This window comes from Nomascus leucogenys, unplaced genomic scaffold (assembly GCF_006542625.1).
Source record: "Nomascus leucogenys isolate Asia unplaced genomic scaffold, Asia_NLE_v1 Super-Scaffold_3068, whole genome shotgun sequence".
Classification (NCBI taxonomy): domain Eukaryota; kingdom Metazoa; phylum Chordata; class Mammalia; order Primates; family Hylobatidae; genus Nomascus; species Nomascus leucogenys.
The window spans coordinates 314,819-339,303 of record NW_022095790.1 but is presented as its reverse complement, the minus strand read 5'-3'; the positions used below and the strand labels follow the sequence as shown (position 1 = coordinate 339,303).

Sequence of the window (24,485 nt, the reverse complement as noted above, 5' to 3'; positions counted from 1 at the left end):
GTAAGCCACATACAACTTGCACTTGGTCTATTTTCTTTCTTTCTTTTTTGTTTTAGGAGATGGGGTCTCACCCTGTCACCCAGGCTGGAGTACAGTGGTGCAATCACAGCTCACTGCAGCCTTGAACTCCTGGGCTAAGGATCCTCCTGCCTCAGCCTCCTGAGTAGCTGGGACTGTAGGTATACATGATGACATCTGGCTAATTTTTAAATTGTTTTGTAGACATGGGGTCTCACTTTGTTGGTCAGGCTGGTGTCAAACTCCTGGCCTCAAGTGACCCTTCCACCCCTGCCTCCCATCCTAGAGGTATCAGCCACCACAATGAGCACTTGTTCAATTTTCTAAAAAAATAAAAAATTTCTAAAGTAAGGCTGTGAGATTATGGCAGGAAGATAAAAGTAGAAAAACAGAAGAATAAGTTCAAATGACTTATTCACACATAGTCTTTTGATAGCAAGAATAACTTTTAGTAGATACATTTCTTACAAACAAAAGGCAAATAAACAGTGTACAGGAACTTCAACACACACTGTACAATATTTCCACTTTGCTGACATCAGTTGTGGAAATTCTTCATGGTTTGCTTGACTGTCGCTATCAGTATTTGGCTTCTCTGATCATTTTTATCAACTTCCTCATCTGTTAACTTCTCTCCAAGGTATGTCATATCATGACATACTGCTGCTGCACCAACATGGCCAGTGTCATTTTATTAAACACGTAGAATGCTTCACTAATTTCTTTTTTTACCCTCTGTCTCTGTGTTTTGCATTTTTCTTACCTTTATTGTCAGAAACTCCAGAAAGTCAATCATACTAATTTATCACCATTTGCTTCATTAATTTATACTTTGCTTATATGGAATTTTGCCCAACAGACCTCACTACAATTTCTAACCTGTTTTTTGTTTTTTTGTTTTGTTTTTTTCTGAGACAGGGTCTTGCTCTATTGTCCAGGCTGGAGTGTAGTGGTGCCATCACAGCTGACTGCAGCCTCAACCTCCCAGGCTCAAGTGATCCTCCCACCTCAGCCTCCTAAGTGGCTGAGACTATAGGTGCTTGCTACTATGCCCAACTAATATTTGGACTTTTCCTGTATGTGGGTTCCAGAGGGCTGACTGTGAAACGTGAGTATGTATGGATTTTGGTATATGCAGAGATGGGGGGCTGGAACTGATCCTCTCTGTATACCGAGGGATGACTGTATATATTTTTACAATTATGCTGTATGACACATATTGTTCCATAGCCTTGAAAATGATAATAATTTTTAATGAAAATTATTTTTAATTGAGAGGAATAATAATAATAAAAGTAGCAGCTGGCCAGGTGTGGTGGCTCACACCAGTAATCACAACACTTTGGGAGGCTGAGGTACGAGGATGGCTTGAGGCCAAGAGTTTGAGACAGGCCTCAGAAACCAAAGGAGGCACCATCCCTACAGAAAAGTACATGAATTAGCCTAGTGTGGTGGCATGTTCCTGTAGTCCCAGCTACTTGGGAGGCTGCCGTGGGAGGATCACTTGAGTCCAGGGAGGTTGAGACTGCAGTGAGTCATGATCAGGCCTCTGCACTCCAGCCTGACTGACAGAGTGAGACCCTGTCTCAAAGCAACAAAAAAGTAGCAGCTAACATTAACTGACCTTTTACCAGGTGCCTATAAATACCATAATATAATTTCTTCTAACTGTTTCTTATTTCACTTAACCACTCTGTTTTCAATTACTCCCAGAATTCCACTGTGTTTATGCAGATGACCTTTTGTTTAGATTGAATTGTCTCCCCAAGGTATTTCCAGAAGTAAGATTACTGTAAGTCATGGTGAATGGGCATTCTCATTGCCCTCGATGTAAATTGACAAGGTTTTGGGTGCCTCCTGGCTATAATGCCAGCCCTTTGGAGGCTAAGACAGGAGGATTGCTTGAGGCCAAGAGTTGGAGGAGGCAGTAAGGTGAGACCCTGTCTCTATTATTTTAAAAATTTGCCAAGCTTTACCCTGGAAGACTTATGTACAATTTAAACACCCCTCATAATATAAGAAAGTGTCCATTTCACTGTACCTTTGCCAGCACAGGGTATTATAATTTAATAAGTTATTTTTTGTTTGATTATTTTAAATAGATAAAATACCTCATATTACTTGGTCACATTTCAACATCTTTCCTTAGCTGATTAGCTCTATTTCTTTTCTGTCTGTAAATGGTTGTTGTTGTTGTTTTGTTTGAGACAGGGTCTTGCTGTGTCACCCAGGCTTGACTGTGGTGGCATAATCATGACTCACTGCAGCCTTGACCTCCCAGGCTCGAACTATCCTCTCACTTCAGCTTTCTGAGTAGCTGGGACTACAAGTGTATACCACCACTCTCAGCTAATATTTTTCTTTTTTTGGATAGAGACAGGGTCTCTCTGTGTTGTCCAGGCCGATCTCTAGCCCCCGGCCTCAAGCAGTCCTCCCGTGTTGGCTTCTTAAATTGCTGGAATTTCAGGCATGAGCCACCGTGCCTGGCCTGGGCTAGTCCTATGTTCTCTAGAGTTCTCTTTACTTTGTGCTAGCCAGTCTCTCATTATGCTGTTCCCCTGTTATAATGAATAATTCTCTGTATTAAATTTTACCACTTTAAACTTTTGAGTGGTTTATGTCTCCTGATTGGACTCTAATATGCTAAGAAGGGTCCCTGGAGATAGACTCACACAGATGGGATTTGGGCATAGGTTTGGTTATCCAAGGGGCCGTGCTGAGCTCCTTGCCAATGGGAAATGGGATGCTGGTGATTTCCAGGAAGTGACCTCACAATGACTCAAGCTACCACTTACTGTTAATTGTGATGAAATGCCAGCTGTGGCACATGCCTTGGGAGCTAAGTGGTTGCTGCACTTGACCGCTATGAAGACTGGTGTGGGAACAGTCCTTTTGGATGTACTTCAGCAGGGGTCCCCAACCCCTGAGCCATGTAGCTGTAAGGAGCCACACAGCAGGACGTGAGTGGTGTCGAGTGAGGGAAGCTGCATCTGTATTTACAGCCACTCCCCATTGCTCACATTCCCGCCTGAGCTCCGCCTTCTCTCAGATCAGCAGCAGCATTAGATTCTCATAGGCGCATGCATCCTATGCAAACTGTGCATGCGAGCAATCTGGGTTGCGCTGTCCCTATGAGAATCTAATACCTGATTATCTGTCACTTTCTCCCATCAAGTTCAGATGGGACCATCTTGTTGCAGGAAAATAAGTTTAACATGTCCACTGATTCTACATTATGGTGAGTTCTATAATTATTTCATTATATATTACAATGTAATAATGGAAATAAAGTACCTAATAAATGTAATGTGCTTGAATCTTTTGGCTCAGCTCCTGCCTCCCGGCAGCCTCTCCAGATCCAGAACTTTCTCCATTCGGCCTCTACGGGACAAGCTCTTGGCTCACAATGGCCTATTTAGGCCCATACCCTACCTCATGGCAGTCTCCACAGATGAGGCTACTGCCTCATGGCAGCCTCCACAGGCCCAGCTCCATCGTTACAATGGCCTCTTTAGGCCCAGCTCCTGCCTCCCAGCCTTCTCTCCAGGCCCAGAACTTTCTCAAGTCAACCTCACAAGGCCCAGCTACTGCCTCTCATCAGCCTCCCAAGGGCCATCTTTTGCCTCACAGCCACCTTCCAAGACTCAGCTCCTGTTTTACAGTGGCCTCTTGAGGCCCACCTTCTGCCTCCCGGTGGCCTGTACAGGCCCAGCTCCTGCCATACAACAGTCTCTTTAGTCCCAGCTCCTGCCTCTGGGCAGCCTATACAGGCCCAAAATGTCCATAAGTCGGCCTCTCAAGGCCCAGCTCCTGCCTTCCATTGGACTCTCTAGGCCCAGCTGCTGCCTCCAGGTGGCCTCTACAGGCCGAGCTCTTTCTCCTGGTTGTGCCTGGAGGCCCAGCTCCTGCCTCACAACAACCTCTTTTGGTTCAGCTCCTGCCCAGCTCCTGGTGGCCTTTGTAGGCCCAAAACTGCCTCAAGTCAAGCTCTCCAGACACACCTTCTGCCTCCCAATGGCCTGGACAGGTGCAGCTCCTATGTGACAACAGCATCTCCAGGCCCAGCTCTTGCCTTCCAGTTGACTCTCCAGGCCCGGCTTTTGCCTCACGGAGGTCTTCACTGAACAAGTTTCTACCTGCCTCCCGGCAGCCTCGACAGGCCCAGGTCCTGCCTCACACTAACCTCATTATGCCCAGCTCCTGCCTCACGGCGGCCTCTCCAGGCCCAGCTCCTGCCCCCGACGGGCTGTCCAGGCCCAAAACTTGCTCAAGTTGCCTCTTCAGGCACAGCTCCTGCCTAACACTGGCCTCTTTAGGCACAGCTCATGCCTCTCGGTGGCCTCTCCAGGCCCAGCTCCTGCATCCCGGTGGCTTCTCCAGACCGAGAACTTTCTCAAGTCCGCCATTTCAGCCCAAACTCCTACCTCCCATCAGCCTCTCCAGGCCCAACCTCTGCCTCACAGCAGACTCTCTAGGCCCAGCATCTGCCTCACCACAGCCTCCCAGGCGAAGCTCCTGCCTTTCGGCAGCCTCTACAGGCCTAGCTCCTTCCTCCCAGTGGCCTCTCTAGGCTCTCTAGGGCCTCTCTGGGCCATTCCGGCCCAGCTTTTGCCTTTTGGCAACCTCTTTAGTCCCAGAACTTCCACAAGTGAGCCTCTCCAGGCCCAGCTCTTCCTCGCAGCTGAATCTCCAGGCCCACCTCCTGCCTCACAACAATCTCTTTCGGCTCAGCTCCTGCCCAGCTCCTGGAGGCCATTGTAGGCCCAAAACTTCCTCACGTCAAGCTCTTTAGGCCCTGCCTCACGGTGGCCTGTACAGACCCAGCTCTGGCTTGAGAACAGCCTCTGCAGGCCCCACTCTTGCCTCTTAGCTCCCTCTCCGGGCCCAACTCTTGCCTCACAGTGGCTTCCGTAGGCCAAGTTCCCGCCTGCCTCCTGGCAGCCTCAACAGGCCTAGCTCCTCCCTCACAGTGGCTTGTTTAGGCCCAGCTGATGCCTCTGGCAACCTGTCCAGGCCCAGCTCCTGCCTCACACTGGCCTCTCTAGGCCGAGGTTCTTTCTCATATTGGCGTGTTTAGGCCCAGTTCATTCCTCTCGTTATCTCTCCAGGCCCAGCTTTTGCCTGTTGTTGGCCTCTACCTCACAGTGCACCTTCCAGGCCCACCTTTTGCCTCACTGTGGCCTCCTCTGGCCAGGTTCTTGCCTTTCGGCAGCCTCTACAGGCCTAGCTGCTGCCTCCCAATGGCCTTTGTAGGCCACACTCATGCCTTACCGTGGCCTTTCCAGGCCTAGCTTTTGCTTTTTGGCATCCACTCCAGGCCCAGAACTTCCCCCAGTCAGCCTCTCCAGGCCCAGCTCTTCCGCCCAGAAACCTCTACAGGCCCAAATCATCCTCAAATTGGCCTCTTCTTTCCCAGCTCCTGCCTCCTGGTGGCCTCTGAAGACCCAAATCATCCTCCAGTCAGTTTTTCCAGGCCCAGTTCCTGCCTTTTGGTGGCCTCTCCAGGTGCAAAACTTCCTCCCGTCAGCCTGTCCAGGCCCGGCTCATGCCTCTTGGCGGCCTTCCCAGCCCCTGCGTTTGACTTGGTGGCCTCTTCAGGCCCAGAACTTGAACTCAAGTCGGCCTCTCCAGGCCCAGCTCCTGCCTTCTGAAGGCCTGTACAGGCCCAGCCGCTGCCTCACAGCGGACTCTCCACACCCAGCGCTTACCTCACTGTAGCCTCCCCAGTCTCAAACTCCTGCCTTTTGGCAGCTTCGACCAGCCCAGCTCCTGCCTTTCAATGCCCTCTTTAGGCCCAGCTCATTCCTTACAACAGCCTTTCCAGGCCCAGTTTTTCCCTTTTGATGGCCTCTCCAGGCCCAGAACTTCCTCAAGTCGGCCTTTTTAGGCCCAGTTGCTGCCTCCTGGCATCCTCTCCAGGCCAAGCTCTTCCTCCCAGCTGTGTCTACAGGCCCCAACTCCTGCCTCACAACAACCTCCTTGGACTCAGCCTCTGCCCAGCTCCTGGTGGACTTTGTAGGCACAAAACTTTCTCAGATCAAGCTCTCCAGGCCTATTGTCAGCCTCGTGGCAGCCTAAACAGGCCCAGCTCCTGCCTGACAATGGCCTCTCCAGGCTTTTCTCCTGCCTCACAGCGGGCTTTCCAGGCCCAGCTCTTGCCTCATGGTGGCCTTCCCCGGCCATGTTCCTATCTGACTTCCGGCAGCCTCAACCGGCCCAGCTTCTGCCTCGCACTGGCCTCTCTAGGCCCAGCTCCTTTCTCACAGTGGCCTCACTAGGCCCATCTCCTGCCTCAGATCTGCCTCCCAAGACCCAGCTCCTATCTCATGGTGGTCTCTCTTACACCATCTCCTGCCTCACAATGGCCTCATCTGCCCATCTTCTGCCTCACAGTGGCCACTCAAGGCCCATCTTCTGCCTCATGGTGGCCTCTTCTGGTTTTGCTCTTGCCTCACAGTTGCCTCTTCCAGATCCAGCTTTAAGTCTTTGATGGTCAACAGCATCAAGGAGCCTAAAGCTTCCGTGGACTCTCATTTGTTCACTTTACAGCAGAATGCCTTAGCAAAAACTCTCTCTTAACCTTGAGAGTGGATTTCTGACAAATCAATAGTAAATTCTGCCTGTGTGGTTTCACAGTTATTTCTGTTTTATTTAGTGTCTCATGGTTTTTCTTGTCTACTGGGGGTGAGGAGGGGAATGGGCTTCTGCTTGGGCCCTTTGTCTTTGCCCTGGACATGGTAGCTTCTCACTTCATGTCTTCTTTTTCATATTTTTTTTAGTTTTCTTTTTTCTTTTTTTTTCTTAGACAGGGTCTTGCTCTGTCACCCAGGCTGGAGTGTAGTCGTGTGATTATGGCTCACTGCAGACTTGTCCTCTTGGCCTCAAGTGATCCTCCCAACTCAGCATCTTGAGTAGCCGAGACTACAGGCACATGCCACCATGCCTGGGTAATTTCTGATTTTTTCTGAGAGGTTGGTTCTCACTAGGTTGCCCAGGCTGGTCCCAAACTTTTAGACACAAGCAGTCCTTTTGCCTGAGCCTCCCAAAGTGCTGAGATTATAAGCATGAGCCACCATGCCTGGCCTGCCATTTGCTTGTCATGAACTATTAAGAATTTACTTTTTGATTAATATACTATGACTATATACATTTGTATAGAGAGAGAGATTTTAAATTTTTCTTGGATACCAATTTTTTTCTTTTTTTTTTTTTTTTTTTTTTTTGAGGCAAGGTACTGCTTTGTCACTTAGGATGGAGTGCAGTGGTGTGATCTCGGCTCACCACAACCTCTACTTTCTTGGCTTAAGTGATCCTCTCACATCGGCCTCCTGAGTAGCTGGGACCGCAGGTATGAGCCGCCATGCCCAGGTAATTTTTATATTTGTTGTAGAGAGGGGTCTTACCATGTTTCCCAGGCTGGTTTCAAACCCCTGGGCTCAAGCGATCCTTCCACCTCAGCCTCCCAGAGTGCTGGGATTACAGGTGGGAGCCACACCTGGCCTGCCATTTTCTTTTCAAGGATCATTAAGAATTCACTTTATGCCAGGCACGGTGGCTCATGCCTGTAATCCCAGCACTTTGGGAGGATGACGTGGGTCTATTACGAGGTCAGGAGTTCAAGACCAGCCTGGCCAAGATGGTGAAACCCCATCTCTACTAAAAATAGAAAAATTAGGCACCTGTAATCCCAGCTACTCAGGAGGCTGAGGCAGGAGAATCGCTTGAACCCAGGGGGGCAGAGATGGAATTGAGCTGAGATCGAGCCACTGGACTCCAGCCTGGGCGACAGAGTGAGACTCCATCTCAAAAAAAAAAAAAAAGAATTTACTTTTTGATTAGTATACTGTAATATATAGTATGTGTGTGTATATATATTCATATGTGAATATATGTGTATATTTTCATAGCATACACATACACACACACACACATCTATATCTTGTGAAAGAGATATTTGAGTACCTAGAAATTGATAAGCTTCTTCCAGGTTTTGAAACCACCCTTAGCACAAACGCAAAAGAATTACAAAGCATCATTATTAATGACCATAGACCAAGATGACCATGAGTCAATAGTACTTTGCACCTCAACCACCTTCCAGCAGAGCATCTCAAAGGGCTGGATATATCTGAACATCACACCCTTTCACTTAGATTAGGATGCTTTGTAATTATTACTTCTCTTAAGACCTCAGTGTGACCGTTGTCAGCATGAAATCAAACTATTTCTCAAATGATAGAGATATTGAATAACAGCTTTGGTCAGGAAATAGGTATTGCATTTGGTTCATCATGACAAGTTCCTGACCTAGTCAGATGGAATATTGCAGAAATGTGTGTGTGTTTGTGTGTGTGTGTGTGTGTGTGTGTGTGAACATTCTTGCACACAGATGTGGGGGTGGAAGTGGGGGTTGAATTTGATAAAACCAGCAGTGGGCGGGCTGCTGGGAGGGGGCACTTGTTTTGGCAGTGGCAGTGTACCTCTAGAATTAACAAATGCTTCTAAGCCTCAGTTTTCTCTCTTGGAAAATAAAGATTATAATTCTTGCCTTGATATCTGGATTAGGTGATCTGCTATCTGCAAAATATCTAGTATATAATAGGTGCTGAATTAATACTACTTTCTATAGCTCTTTCTTAATCACTGCTTAATTTTAAAAAGTTTAGAATGAATACTGCTTTTGTAAAAATTATTTGTAATTATTATATAAAATCTAAGTCCTATAGAAAAGTACAAAGCAGGTCGGGTGCTATAGCTCACACCTGTAATCCCAGCACTTTGGGAAGGCAGGGTAGAAGGATTGCTCAAGGCCAGGAGTATGAGACCAGCATGAACAACATAGCAAGATCCCATCTCTATAAAAAGTTAAAAACCAGTTACGGTAATTTGCACCTGTAGTCCCAGCGACTCGGGAGGCTGAGATAGGTGGATCACTAGAACCCAGGAGTTTGAGACTGCAGCCTGGGCAACAGAGTGAGACCCTGTCAGAAGGAGGGAGGGAGGGAGGGAGAGAGAGAGAGAGAGAGGAGAGGAGAGGAGAGGAGAGGAAAGAAACGTACAAAGAAGCAAGTAGCAAATCATGAAATTTTCAACCACCAAGAAATAACTCTTAACATTAGGTGATATGGCCAGGCATGATAGCTCATGCCTATAATCCTAGCACTTTGGGAGGCTGAGGCAGGCAGATCACTTGAATTCAGGAGTTCAAGACCAGCCTGGCCAACGTGGTGAAACCTCATCTCTACTAAAAATACAAAAATTAGCTGAACATGGTGATGCCTGTAATCTTAACTACTTGAGAGGCTGAGGCAAGAGAATCGCTTCAGCCTGGGAGGCAGAGGTTGCAGTTACCCAAGATCACACCATTCCACTCTAGCCTAGGCAACAAAGAGAGACTCTGTCTCAAAAAAAAAAAAAAGATATTAATTCATACCTCTTTTTGTGCAAATAGGTAGCTAGATAAGTAGATAGATTAATGGACTGAAAATAACTTTGACGAGTGCGGTGGCTCACACCTGTAATCCTCAGCACTTTGGGAGGCTGAGGCAGGTGAATCACAAGGTCCAGAGATTGAGACAATTTTGGCCAACATGGTGAAACCCTGTCTCTACTAAAAATACAAAAATACAAAAACTCCAGCCTGGTGACAGAGTGAGACTCCTTCTCAAAAAAAAAAAAAATAACTTTACGTATTTTATATTGTTTTAGTTTAAATATATATATAACTTTTATTTTGCTTGCTACAATAGAAGCTGAAGAAACTAAAGTAAGGTGGGAGAATTTCTGAACTTCAGATAAATGCCTATGTGAAAGTGATATCTTTTTATTCAACATTCATTAAAATTATTTTAAAAATAATAAAAGTATTATGATTCTTTCTAATCTGCAGTTTCTGTTTTCACCCACAGCTGCTGTATTTTTGGAATTGGTGCATGTTTGAGGGTTTCTGTTTAATGTGTTTATCCTTGGATGACTTTTTTTTTTTTTTTGACAGAGTCTTGCCCTGTTGCCCAGGCTGGAGTGCAGTGGTGTGATCTCAGCTCACTGCAACCTCCGTCTCCCAGGTTCAAGTGATTCTGTTGCCTCAGCCTCCTGAGTAGCTAAGATTACAGGCACACGCTATCACGCCTGGCTAATTTTTGTATTTTTAGTAGAGATAGGCTTTCACCATCTTAGCCAGTCTGGTCTCGAACTCCTGACCTCAGGTGATCCTCCTACCTCGGCCTCCCAAAGTTCTGGGATTACAGGCATGAGCCACCGCACCTGGCCTGGGAGAATATTCTTGATTCATTTTCCTTTTCTTCAGGTCTTCCCGTAAGTTCTGACTCTATTCTCGTCTGACTCTGGCTGGGGCTAAGGGAAGGTCTGAGGCTGGCTGGAGGTTTTTCTCACATGTACTTATGTTTTCCTGCCCAAAGGCCAGTGGAGTACTTTCTTTATCATTGAAGTTTGATAGCTTAGCCAGGGTTGGCTCGAGGCCAGTCATTCCGTATTAGTTTTTCCAGGTATACAGTGTGCCCTTTGACTACTGACTATGTACTTCTGTATCTCTGCATGCAATCTTTCTTTCTCTTTCTTTTCTTTCTTTTCTTTCTTCTTTCTTTCTTTCTTTCCTTCCTTCTTTCTTTCTCTCTCTCTCTCTCTTTCTTTCCTTTCTTTCTTTCTCTCTCTCTCTCCTTTCTCTCCCTCCCTCTCCTTCCTTCCTTCCTTCCTTTCCTCCCTCACTCTCCCCACCCTTCCTTCCTCCTTCCTCCATTCCTACATTTCTTCTTTCTTTCAAGACAGGGCCTTGCTCTATCACCCAGACTCTAGAATGCAGTGGTGTCATCATACCTCACTGCAGCCTCAAACTCCTGGATTCAAAGGATCTTCCTGCCTCAGCCTCCTGAATAGCTGGGATTACAGGCATGCACCGCCACACCTGGCTAATTTTTGTTACATTTGTAGAGATCGGGTCTTACTGTGTTGCCCAGGCTTGTCTCAAACTCCTGGCCTCAAGCTACCATCACACCTCAGCTTCCTAAAGCACTGGGATTATAGGCATGAGCCACCATGCCCAGCCCTGTTTTATTTTTTTAGGTTGTCTAACTCAGGGTCACTAATTGACAACCCAGTGTTAGACTACTGTCTCTAATTTCTGTAATTATTTTTTTCAGTTGTTTTATTGTAGTTCTTTTATCCTCTGATTCACTTTGATTATATCAAGCATTTCTGTGTGTTGAACTTTTTTTTTTTTTGAGACAGAGTCTCACTCTGTCACCCAGGCTGGAGTGCAGTGGTGTAATCTCAGCTCACTGCAACCTCTGCCTCCCAAGTTCAAGCAATTCTCCTGCCTCAGCCTCCTGAAGTAACTGGGATTACAGGTGCATACCACCATGCCTGGCAAATTTTTGTATTTTTAGTAGAGACAGGGTTTCACCATGTTTGCCAGGCTGGTCTCAAACTCCTGACTTCAGGTGATTCGCCTGCCTCAGCCTACCAAGGTGCTGGGATTACAGATTATAGGCATGAGCCACTGCGCGCGGCCGCCACATTTCCTTTATTCTTTTTTCCATTGATGGAAAGAAACATAGGTTGATTCCATCTCTTCACTGTTAAGAATAATTGTCTACAAATTTTTTTACACTTGTCATCAAGAGATAGAATCTGGTTTCAGGCCGGGTGCAGTGGCTTACGCCTGTAATCCCAGCACTTTGAGAGGCCGAGATGGGTGGATCATGAAGTCAGGAGATTGAGACCATCCTGGCCAACATGGTGAAACCCCATCTCTACTAAACATATAAAAATTAGCTGGCCGTGGTGGCTTGTGCCTGTAGTCCCAGCTACTCAGAAGGCTGAGGCAGCAGAATCACTTGAACCCGAGTGGTGGAGGTTGCAGTGAGCTGAGATCGGGCCACTGCACTCCAGCCTGGGTGACAGAGCAAGACTCTGTCTCAAAAAAAAAAAAAAAAAAAAATCTAGGCCGGGCGCAGTGGCTCACGCCTGTAATCCCAGCACTCTGTGAGGCCGAGGTGGGTGGATCACGAGGTCAGGAGATCGAGACCACGGTGAAACCCCGTCTCTACTAAAAATACAAAAAAAAATTAGCTGGGCGCGGTGATGGGCACCAGTAGTGCCAGCTACTCAGGAGGCTGAGGCAGGAGAATGGCGTGAACCCAGGAGGCGGAGCTTGCAGTGAGCCGAGATTGCGCCACTGCACTCCAGCCTGGGTGACAGCAGCGGGACTCCGTCTCAAAAAAAAAAAAAAAAAAAATCTAGTTTATCTTCCCTTGAATATGAACTTAGTCCCCTGCTTCTGTAAGTAGAATGCAATGGAAGTGTTGCTCATGGTCTGCCAAAGTTAGGTCATAAAAGATGTTTCCACTTGGCTCTCCTTCCTGGGATGGTTGCACTTAGAACCCATTCACCATTTTGTGAGAAAGTTCAGGCCATGTATGGAGGTGATGTGTGGGTGTTCCACCAGATAGCCCCAGCTGAGGCCCTAGCTAACAGCCCACATTAACCAGGAGATATTTGAGCAAGGAAACCTTTGAGACTATTCTAACTACATACTGTTTGAAGGCAACCACGTAAGACATCCTAAGCCAGAACTGCCTAGGTGAGTCTAGTCAGCCTTCAGTATTGTGGGAAGACTAATAAGCATCATTGTAACTTTATACCATTAAGCTTGGAGTGGTTTGTTACACAGCAATAGATAGCTGATACACAAAGTGATCTTCCCATACGAATATTATATTATGTCAATTCTCCATTTGACAGCATTTAATGATTTAGAATTGAGTGCAAAAGTCAAAACCCAATCCTGAATCCATCTGACAAGGGATTAATAACTAGAGTACATAAGGAGCTCAGGTGGAAAAAAAATAAATGGGAAAAAATATAATAATCTGATTTTTAAATGGGCAAAAGATCAGACTAGGTATTTCTCAAAAGAAGACATACAAATTGCAAACAGGTATATAAAAAGGTGCTCGACATCATCAATCATCAGAGAAACGCAAATCAAAACTGCAGTGAGCTATCATCCTACCCCAATTAAAATGGCTTATATCCAAAAGACAGGCAATACCAAATGCTATTGAGGATGTAGAGAAAAGGGAACCCTGGCACACTGTTGATGGGAACGTAAATTAGTACAACCACTATGGAGAATGGTTCAGAGGGTCCTCAAAAAACTAAAAATAGAGTTACTTTATGATCCAATAATCTTACTGCTGGATATATACCCAAAAGAAAGAAAATCAGTATATTGAAGAAATATCTGCATTTCTGTATTTATTGCAACACTATTCACAATAGCCAAGATCTGGAAGCAATTTAAGTGTCCATCAACAGGTGAATGGATAGAAAAAATGTGGTATATATACACAATGGAATATTATTCAGCCATGAGAAAGAATATAATCCTGTTATTTGCAACAACATGGGTAGAACTGGAGATCATTATGTTAACTCAAGCCAGACACAAATTTTGCATGTTCTCAGTCATTTGTGGGTGCTAAGAAATAAAATAATTGAACTTATGAAAATAGAGAATAGAATGATGGTTACCAGAGGCTGGGAAGGGTAGTGGGCTGGAGGGAGTGCACAGGAATGATTAATGGGTACAAAAATACAGTTAGAATGAATAAGATGTAGTATTTGGTAGTACAACAGCATGACTATAGTAAACAATAATTTATTGTATATTTAAAAATAGCTAAAAGAGGCCAGGTGTGGTGGCTTATGCCTGTAATCCCAGCACTTTGGGAGGCCAAGGGGGGGGGCTGATCACCTGAGGTCAGAAGTTCAAGACCAGCCTGACCAACACGGAGAAACCCCATCTCTACTAAAAATACAAAAATTAGCGGGGTGTGGTGGTGCACGCCTGTAGTCCCAGCTACTCGGGAGGCTGAGGCAGGGGATCGCTTGAACCGAGGGGGCAGAGGTTGCAGTTAGCCAAGATTGTGCTACTGCACTCCAGCCCTGGTGACAGAGCTGGACTTTGTCTCAAAAAAAAAAAAAAAAAAAAGGCATAATTGGAGATTGTTTGTAAAACAAAGAAAGGACAAATGCTTGAGGTGATGGGCATCCCATTCACCCTGATATGATTATTACACATTACATGCCTGTGTCAAAACATCTCATGTACCCCATAAATATATACACCTACTGTGTATCCACAAAAATTAAAAGTAAAGCATTTTTTAAGCCCCCAATCTTGGCCAGATGTGGTGTCCCACACCTGTAATTCCAGTGCTTTTTTAGGCCAGGATGGGAGGATCACTTGAGTCCAGGAGTTTGAGACCCACCTAGGCAACATAGCAAGACTGTCATCTCTAATAACAATAAAAAAACATAGCCAGGCATGGTGGGGCTCATGCCTATAGTCCCAGCTACTTGGGAGGCTGAGATGACAGGATCCCTTGAACCCAGGAGGTTGAGGCTGCAGTAAGCTATGATTGCCTCACTGCACTCCAGCTTGGGTGACAGAGTGAGACCGTGTCTCTTAAAAAACAAACCAATCCTAGCATAATCAGACCCTGTCTGCCACCCTCTATTCCTTTCCTCTTGCTGATTGTGCATCAGGCATCTAGGCTTCTTTTCTGCTTCTGTAAATGCCAAGTGGTTTCCCTCCTCAGGACCTTTGCACATGCTGTCCCCTGCCTGAAATGGACTTCCCATACCTCCTGCCATAGCTGGATTTTTCTCATGTTTCAGACCTCAGCTCACACATCATCTGCAGAGAAATCCTCCCTCATCCTGTGGAGGGGGAATCATCCTCCTTTTCATTGCCTCATCCTGCCTGGTTCTCTCAAAGCAGATATCACACTCAATAATCAGCTTGTTATTTATTGAACTGCTTGTCTGTATGTCCTCCTCCCAAACTCACGGCAAATCAGAACAGAGGCTCCCTATGGCAGGAGTCCCATCTTGTTCATTCTCAGAACCTAATATAGTACTTGGCACATAGTAGGCACACAACAAATGTCATTAAAATGAGTAAGTATCAAGGGGCCAGGCGCAGTGACTCATGCCTGTAATTCCAGCACTTTGGGAGGCCGAGGCAGGTGAATCACCTCAGGTCAGAAGTTCGAGACCAGCCTGGCCAACATGGTGAAACGTTGTCTCTGCTAAAAATACAAAAGTTAGCTGGGCATCGTGGTGCACACCTGTAATCCCAGCTACTTGGGAGGCTGAGGCAGGAGAACCGCTTGAATTTGGGAGGCAGAGGTTGCAGTGAGCCAAGATTGTGCCACTACACTCCAGCCTGGGTGACAGAGTAAGATTCCATCTCAAAAAAAAAAAAAAAAAAGAATGAATAAGTATCAAGGAAGGGAGATTTTGTGATCTGCCACCTTTACATAGAAAGCCTACTTAACATTGACATTTTCTATTTGATGGTATTTTTATAATAGGAAATTGAAACTGAGCTAATTAAAAAAGAATAAGGCTAATTAAAAAAGAATAAGGTGATTCATGCCTGTAATTCCAGCACTTTGGGAGGCTGAAGAGGGAGGATCACTTGAGGGTAGCAGTTTCAGACCAGCGTGGGCAACATACAGAGACCCCTGTGTCTGTAAAAATAATTTTTTTTTTTGAGACAGAATTTCGCTCTTGTTGCCCAGGCTGGAGTGCAGTGGCATGATCTCGGTTCACCAACCTCTGCCTCCCGGGTTCAAGCAATTCTCCTGCCTCAGCCTCCCAAATAGCTGGGACTACAGGCATGCACCACCACACCTAGCTAATTTTGTATTTTTAGTAGAGATAGGGTTTCTCCATGTTGGTCAGGCTGGTCTGGAACTCCCAACCTCGTGTGATCCACCTGTCTCGGCCTCCCAAAGTGCTGGGATTACAGGCGTGAGCCACCTCGCCCGGCCAAAAATAACTTTTAAAAAATAAACCAGGTGTGCCAGGCGCAGTGGCTCATGTCTGTATTCCCAGCACTTTGGGAGGCTGAGGGGGGCGGATCACCTGAGGTCAGGAGTTCGAGACCAGCCTGGCCAGCATGGTGAAACCTCATCTGTACTAAAAATACAAAAATTAGGTGGGCGTGGTGGCAGACACCTGTAATCCCAGCTACGCAGGAGGCTGAGGTACAAGAATTGCTTGAACCCGGGAGGCAGAGGTTGCAGTGAGCAGAGATCATGCCACTGCACTCCAGCCTGGGAGACAGAGCAAGACTCCATCTCAAAGAAAAAACAAAACAAAAACACTAAAAAGAACATTTCAGCTGCTTGTCAAGAGACTGGACATGGAGGGGCAAGAGTTGGAGCAGGACATCTGGTGAGAAGCTGCCACATCAACATCTTTTGATCACTCCAGGCCATGTTTTGAGTGGGGCCTCTGCTAGAATGTGGTCCAGCCTCAGATGCCTTAATTCTGACACTCAGTGCCGGTAGAGGCCCTGTGAGGTCACACTGTGGAGGCTTCTCGGGAAAGTGTTGGCTCTAAAATCAACATCTTGGTTCATTCCTTTGATGCTGGAGACAATGACCTGTGTCTCCTCATATGTCTGCTCAAGACTGTTACAAACAGGGTGGAGTGTCTCTTAGTCTAGGAGCTTGGGCTGCTCTGGAGTTTGCACAAATACAAATAATCATCACAGGCTCTCATGCCGTGTGTCTTGGTTATGACCCAAAACAGCCCTTCAGCAGTGGACATCTACATAGTGGAAGTTCCCAAACACCTCTTTTTAAAAAAAAAATATAGAGACAGGGTCTCACTATGTTGCCCAGGCTGGTCTCAAATTCCTGGCCTCAAGAGATCCTCCTGCCTCAGCCTCCCAAAGTGCTGGGATTACAGGTGTGAGCCACTGAGTCTGGCCCTTTTTTGTTGTTGTTGTTTTTAGACAGGGTCTTGCTCTGTCATGCAGGCTGGAGTGCAGTGGCATGATTACAGCTCACTGCAGGTTCAAATTCCTGGGCTCAAGTGATCCTCCTGCCTCAGCCTCCTGAGAAGCTGGGACCACAGGCATACAGCCACACCCAGCTAAGTAAAAAAAAAAAAAATCTGGAGCCAAGGTCTCACTATATTGACCAGGCTGGTCTTGAACTCCTGATCTAAAGCCATCCTCCTGCCTCTGCCTCCCACCTTGAACACCTCTTTTCCCCAGTTTGAAAATGAAATCCACACTTTAAGAAGGAGGAACAAATGGGGAAGACAGGAAGCCAAGAAGCCAACCAGGCTTGCCTGGATAAACACTAAATCCCTTACATTGGTTTTACTTCAATGATACAGCTAATAAAAGGTTGTTGACTTTTTTAAGTTCCTATTTGGCAAGTGAACAGTTTCTTCCTCAGTAAATTTGAACATTAATAATCTATTCTTTGATTGAATGAAGCAAATATTTTACACATGGGAAACCATTGTTAAATGATTGATTATATTATAGAAAGGGATGAATGGGACGGGGGCAAGGCAGGGGTGGATGTCAGTGCCTGTGTCCCTGTGCTCCCCACCCACCTCCTCTGTCCCTGCTCCCCAATGGTTTTTGTCAAGGGGCACAGTGTGCTGAAGGAGGGGTTACCAGGTGGCATATCCAGAAGACATCATTCTCGGCTACATGGAATCCACTTACTTTGATCTAATTTCTTTACTCATAAAATTCATTAAACATTCACATCAGCAGCTTCTGAATATCTAAGCCAATTGTTAAACGTAGTGATGTTACTGGATTCTTAAAACAAGCTGGAGGCCAGCCGGGCACAGTGGCTCACACCTGCAATCCTAACACTTTGGGCGGCTGAGGGTGGATCACCTGAGGTCAGCAATCAGAGACCAGCCTGGCCAACATGGTGAAACCCCATCTTTACTAAAAAAAATACAAAAAAATTAGCCGGGCATGGTGGCAGGCCTGTAATCCCAGATACTCTGGAGGCTGAGGCAGGAAAATCGCTGGAACCCTGGGGTCAGAGGTTGCAGTTAGCCGAGATCGCACCACTGTACTACAGCCTAGGTGATAGAGCAAGACTCCGTCTCAGAAAAAAGCAAAACAAGTTAGAGAAGGGTTTTTTTTTTTTAGCTTCATTTTGAAATTGTGAATTCAGGCAGTGAGAGTGAGTGAGTTGTCCAAATTCCGACTGCAAGCTGGAGAGCATGCAATTCCTGGCCTTTTGTAGCCAGAGTGTGTGGGCCCGCTGTGTGGTGGTGTGCACTCCCCCCTCCGTCTGCCGGCACTACCATGTACCACGTCTGGCCTTGTCACCTGGAGACTTGGGAGTCTTCTTTAGTTTTCCCTGACTTTTGTCACCAGATCTGCTTACTTACAGTCCTGTTGGTTGTGCCCCTCCCAGCCTTTCCCGTCTTCCTCCTTTTTATCTTGGTCATTATTTCAACCCAGCTAGAATCATATCTGGCCCAGATTATTGCATTAGTTCCTAGTTGGAGTCCTTTAAACTCTCTTTTTTAAACAAAGATGGCTGAACAGGTGGCTCATGCCTATAATCCAAGCACTTTGGGAAGCTGAGGCAGGAGGATCACTTGAGGCCAAGAGTTCAAGACAAGCCTGGGCATCAGAGTGAGACCCCCATCTCTACAAAAAAAATTTAAAATTAGCTGGGTGAAGGAAATAATGTATACAGTGGTCCATTTCCAAGACAAAGTGCCTTAGATGAGGTCAGCAAACTACAGAAGAAACAGGGTATACACGGCTCGGCGCAGTGACTCACGCCTGTAATCCCAGCACTTTGGGAGGCCGAGGCGGGTGGATCATGAGGTCAGGAGATCGAGACCATCGTGGCTAACACGGTGAAGCCCCATATCTACTAAAAATACAAAAAAAAAAAAAAAAATAGCTGGGCGTGGTGGCGGGCACATGTAGTCCAAGCTACTCAGGAGGCTGAGGCAGGAGAATGGCCTGAACCCGGGAGGCGGACGTTGCAGTGAGCCAAGATTGCGCCACTGTGCTCCCACCTGGCCGACAGAGCAAGACTCCATCTTAAAAAAACAAACAAACAAAAAAACACCTAAAGCCCCTACCCAACAACCAATAGGTGATATCCAGGAAGATTGTGACCCCATAATACTCAGCCTATGTATGAGGAAACGGGAGGGACCTGCACACAAGAGGACAAATTGCTTGTTGAAACTGTTCTGAGTGTGCCTGCCTATCAGACACCCGATCCTGCAAGACCATTGTTAAAAGTCTTACTTTCACTGTTCTCTGGGTATCTGAATCCATTCTTTGTGTTTGGACAGGTGAGTTTGTTTCTCACACTGGGCGTGGTGGTGCAACCTCCACCTCCCGGGTTCAGGTGATTCTCCCTTCCTCAGCCTCCCGAGTAGCTGGGATTGCAGGCACCTGCCACCATGCCCAGCTAATTTTTGTATTTTTAGTAAAGACAGGGTTTCACGGTGTTGGCCATGCTGGTCTCGAGCTCCTGATCTCAGGTGATCTGCCTGCCTCTGGCTCCCAAAGTGCTGGGATTACAGGTGTGAGCCACCGGCCCTGGTCCAGTTGTGAAGTCTTATACAGAGTATTAATCAGTCAATGTTATTCCCTGGTTTTGAATGTATTTGTTTTACTTCAAGAGTAAGTTGGTGGGCGCAGTTGGTCACACCTGTAATCCCAGCATTTTGGGAGGCTGAGGCAGGTGGATCACTTGAGGTCAGGAGTTTGAGACCAGCCTGGCCAACGTGGTAAAACCCTGTCTCTACTAAAAATACAAAAATTAACCAGGCATGGTGGTGGGTGCCTGTAATCCCACCTACTCAGGAGAGTTTGAGACAGGAGAATCACTTGAACCCAGGAGGCGGAAGTTGCAGTGAGCTGAGATCATGCCACTGCGCTCCAGCCTGGGGGATAGAGTGACACTCTGTCTCCAGAAAAAAAAAAAAGGAGGGAAGTTGTATCTAGAGGAATTAAATGAAATTCGATGCTAAGAGATAAAGGGAGAAAATTGAGAGTGTAAAAAAACAATATTTAAAGAGTTTAGCTAGTGTTTTTATCAGAAATAGTGTTTCTTGGACTCTTCTCCATTACAAAAGTGGCCAGGTATAGTGACTCATTCCTGTAATCCTAACACTTTGGGAAGCCAAGGCAGGAGAAACGCTTGAGGCCAGGAGTTCAAGACCCAGCCTGGGCAACAGAGCAAAACTCCATTGCTCCAAAAAGGATTTTTTTCAGATTAGCCAAGTGCAGTGGCACACACCTGTAGTCCCAACTACTTGGGAGGCTGAGGTGTGAGGATCACTTGAGCCCAGGAGGCAGAGGTTACAGTGAGCCAAGATCTCACCACTGCACTCCAGCCTAGGTGATAGAGCAAGGCCCTGGCTCTAAAGGAAATTTTAAAGATTGCCCTTGGAATTAAGATTAATATGTATTCCCTGTGGTTTCCAGGGTATCAAGGAAAAAAAAAGGAGGCAGAAAGACAGAGAAGAAGAAAAGGAAAATTTGAGCAAGAATGGAAGAAGGGCTGGGCGCGGTGGCTCATGCCTATAATTTCAGCACTTTGGGAGGCCTAGACGGGTGGATCACCTGAGGTCAGGAGTTCGAGACCAGCCTGACCAACATGGCGAAACCCCATCTATACTAAAAATACAAAAATTAGCAGGGCATGGTGGCGGGCACCTGCAAGCCTAGCTACTCGGGAGGCTGAGGCAGGAGAATCGCTTGAACACAGGAAGTGGAGGTTGCAGTGAGCTGAGATCATGCCATTGCACTCCAGCCTGGGGGACACAGCAAGACTCTGTCTCAAAAAAAAAAAAAAAGTTTTCTGAGCTCAGGTGCAGTGTTTCATGCCTATAACTCCAGCACTGGGGAGGCTGAGGCAGGCAGATCATTTGAAGTCAGGAGTTTGACACCAGCCTGGCCAACATGGTGAAATCCCATCTCTACCAAAAAATACAAAAATTAGTTGGGCATGGCAGTGGGTGCCTATAATCCCAGCTACTTGGGAGGCTGAGGAAGGGAGAATCACTTGAATCCAGGAGGTGGAGGTTGCAGTGAGTCGAGAACGCGCCATTGCTCTTCAGCCTGGGCAACGAGTAAAACTCTGTCTCAAAAAAAAAATTAAAATAAAAATAAGTCAGTAAAATAAATAAAAATACAAAAATTAGCTGGGCGTGGTGGTGGGCGCCTGTAATCCCAGCTACTTGGAAAGCTGAGGCAGGAGAATCACTTGAACTCAGGAAATGGGAGGTTGCAGTGAGCCAGGATTGCTCCATTGCACTCCAGCCTGGGCAACAAGAGTGAAACTCCAGCTCAAAATATATATATACATATACATATATATATATATATATATATATATATATACACATATATATATATATATATATATATATATATATATATGGTGAGAGAGAGAAAGTTTACCTCTACTTGATGAGTCAAGTCTCTTCAGTGTGTGAAAAATAAATGCTTTTTTTTTTCAGCCACCCCAGACTTCTGGGAAAGGAGCCTGGAGCTGTGCCCAAGCATCCCAGCCTTTGCCCTCAATTGCAAACAGAGTGGAGTGTCTCTTAGCTCAGAAGTTTGTGCTGCTCGAGAGTTTGCACAAAGTTGAGAAATACTCCTTGCTGAAAGGGGTGTAAAAGGCAAAGGACAAACCAGTTGTCCTCTGAAGTGAAGACATTTCTATTCTATGTTGGGCTATGATCTTGGAGGATGCAGGCAAGGAATGAGTTTCGCTGGTTTTTCAGTGAGAGACCCCTTGTATTAAGAGAGGCTCTTCTCTCTCTACCTGGTGAGTTATTTCATCTCTTTGGTACCCATTTCCTCATGTTTAAACTTAGGAGTGAAACCACACGTCCCCTAAGATCCTTTTCTCTTAGCTGTTCTATGAGTTAATTAATGAGATTTGTTTTCCCATTAGCATACATCCAAAAAGGTAATCAGGGTAGGTTTTCCATGTTTCCTGGAATCTTGTAATTGCCCCAAATGAAGTGGGAGTATTTGGAGGAGAAGACCTTCCTTGCTTCCTTTATTTCATTTTTAGAGACGAAATCTCTCTGTCACCCAGGCTGGAGAGCAGTGGTGCAATCCTGTCTCACTGCAACCTCCAATTCTTGGCCTCAAGTGATCCTCCCATCCCAGCCTCTGGAGTAGCTGGGACAACAGGCTCACACCACCATGCCCAGCTAATTTTTAAAATTATTTTGTAGAGACAGGGTCTCACTGTGTTGCCCAGGCTGGTCTCAAACTCCTGGCCTCAAGTGATCCTTCTGCTGCAGCCTCCCAAAGTGCTGGGATTACAGGCATGAGACATTGTGCCTGGCCATTCATTGCTTTTTAATAACCTTAATTCTTTTGAATATCTTTAGAACTACAGTGGTTTTGTCTTTTGAGGCTAGAGTTGATTTCCATAAATAGTCATTTTGAGCCAGGTCTTTTGAATAAAGTGAGTAGCCAGAGATGATGCCACAACTTTGGCGAAAACAGTTTCCCAAGGATCACGCCATGAACTCTAAAATGCTGTGTGCCAGTCACTGGGCCACAGTTCACTCTTCTTGCCAAATTCAGAATTGCAAATGAAAACTTTATTTTATTTATTTATTTAATTTTTTTAGAGAGAGTCTCGCTCTGTCACACAGGCTGGAGTGCAGTGGTGTGATCTCAGCTCACTGCAACCTCCACCTCCCGGGTTCAAGAGATTCTCCTGCCTCAGCCTCCCATGTAGCTGGGATTACAGGCATGTGCCACCATGCCCAGCTAATTTTTGTACTTTATTTATTTTTTGAGATGGAGTCTTGCCCTGTCACCCCGGCTGGAGTGCAGTGGTGCAATCTCAGCTCACTGCAACCTCCACCTCCCGGGTTCAAGCGATTCTCCCTGCCTCCGACTCCGGAGTAGCTGTGATTACAAGTGCCCACCACCACACCCGGCTAATTTTTGTATTTTTAGTAAAGACGAGGTTTCACCATGTTGGCCAGGCTGGTCTCGAACTCCTGATCTCAAGTGATCCACCTGCCTTGGCCTCCCAAAGTGCTAGGATTACAGGCATGAGCCACTGCACCCGGCCTAATTTTTGGACTTTTAGTAGATGTGGAGTTTCACCATGTTGGTCAGGCTGGTCTCCAACTCCTGACCTCAAATGATCTGCCCGCCTTGGCCTCCCAAAGTGCTGGGATTACAGGCGTGAGCCACTGTGCCTGGCCAATTTTTTCTGATATCAAAGGAATCACCAGGGTCTTCCCTTTCTTTTGATTCGTTTATTTTCTTGGTTCTGAAATATTTTTTTAAATATGGAATGCTTCATGAATTTGTTTGTTATCCTTTCACAGGGACCATGCTCATCTTCTCCATGTCGTGCCCATTTTAGTATATGTGCTGCCGAAGTGAGCACTGGTTCTGGATTGATTGATTGATTGATTTGTTTGTTTATTTGTTTTTGAGACAGGGTTTCACTGTGTCTTCCAGGCTGGAATACTGTGGTATCATCATGGCTCACTGCAACCACCGCTCCCCAGGGCTCAAGCAATCCTCCTGCATGGGCCTCCCAAAGTGTTGAGATAACAGGCGTGAGCCACTGTGCCCAGCCTGGAATGTTTAACTGCTGACTTTGATGCCTGGTTTTGGTTGTACTAGACACTCCCACTACTTTTTTCTTTAAAAATTACTGGTTTCTTTAGCTCCTTAAAAAGATCTTTGGTGTTTTATATATCAAAATATGTGAGGCCAGGTGTGGTGGCTCAGGCCTGTAATCCCAGCATTTGAGGAAGCCAAGGTGGGAGGATCTCTCAAGCCCAAGAGTTCAAATCCAGTCTGGGCAACATAATGAGACCCTGTCTCTATAAGAACTAAAAAATTAGCTGGGCACGATGGTGCATGCATGTAGTCCCAGCTCTTGGAAGGCTGAGGCAGGAAGATCGCTTGAGCCTGGGAGGTGGAGGTTGCAGTGAGCTGAGATCATGTCACTGCACTCCAGCCTGCACGACAGAGCAAGACTCTGTCTCAAAAAAAAAAAAAAAAAAAGAAAAGAAAAGGAAAAGAAAATTATGAATACTCTCTCTTGAATATATGGGCATCTCCTGAACAGGGAGGTGGTTGAGGGGAGGTCCTGGCAGGTGGGACAGGGAATCCTGGCAGAGCAGCAGCTGGGACTTCAGAGTATTCAGTGTCTGGACCACAATGGTGCCCTTTGTCACAAGTATCCATCTACATTCACTGACTTGTATGGGGAAACCTGGGGAAAAACCAATGATATGGTTTGGCTGTGTCCCCACCCAAATCTCATCTTTAATTTTAGCTCCCATAATCCCCACATGTTGTGGCAGGGACCCAGTAGGAGGTAATTGAATCATGGGAGTGTGTTTTTCCCATGCTGTTCTCATTGATAGTGAATAAGTCTCAGGAGATCTGTTAGTTTTATAAAAGGGCACTTCCCTTGCACATGCTTTCTTGCCTGCCACCATGGAAGATGTGCCTTTGGTCTTCCTTTGTCTTTGGTCACAATTGTGATGCCTCCCCAGCCATGCTGAACAGAGAGTCCATTAAACCTGTTTCCTTTATAAATTACCCAGTCTCAGGTATGTCTTTGTTAGCA

The 24,485-nt window shown here is 46.1% G+C and overlaps 1 protein-coding gene and 1 non-coding gene across 2 annotated transcripts; one reads left to right on the top strand and one right to left on the bottom strand.

Moving 5' to 3' along the window:
• Positions 1-2,834: 2,834 nt before the first annotated feature.
• Positions 2,835-6,597, top strand: LOC101178827. The gene is given in 9 exon segments (XM_030808558.1): positions 2,835-2,978; positions 3,199-3,256; positions 3,349-3,679; positions 3,820-3,873; positions 3,915-4,109; positions 4,242-4,302; positions 4,650-4,724; positions 4,727-4,775; positions 6,489-6,597. Coding segments are annotated over 9 exon segments (996 nt in total). The 5' UTR covers positions 2,835-2,914.
• Positions 6,598-23,178: 16,581 nt separating this feature from the next.
• Positions 23,179-23,285, bottom strand: LOC115833711. Its single transcript, XR_004029051.1, has one exon. It is a non-coding gene; the product is annotated as a U6 spliceosomal RNA (small nuclear RNA).
• Positions 23,286-24,485: the final 1,200 nt, after the last annotated feature.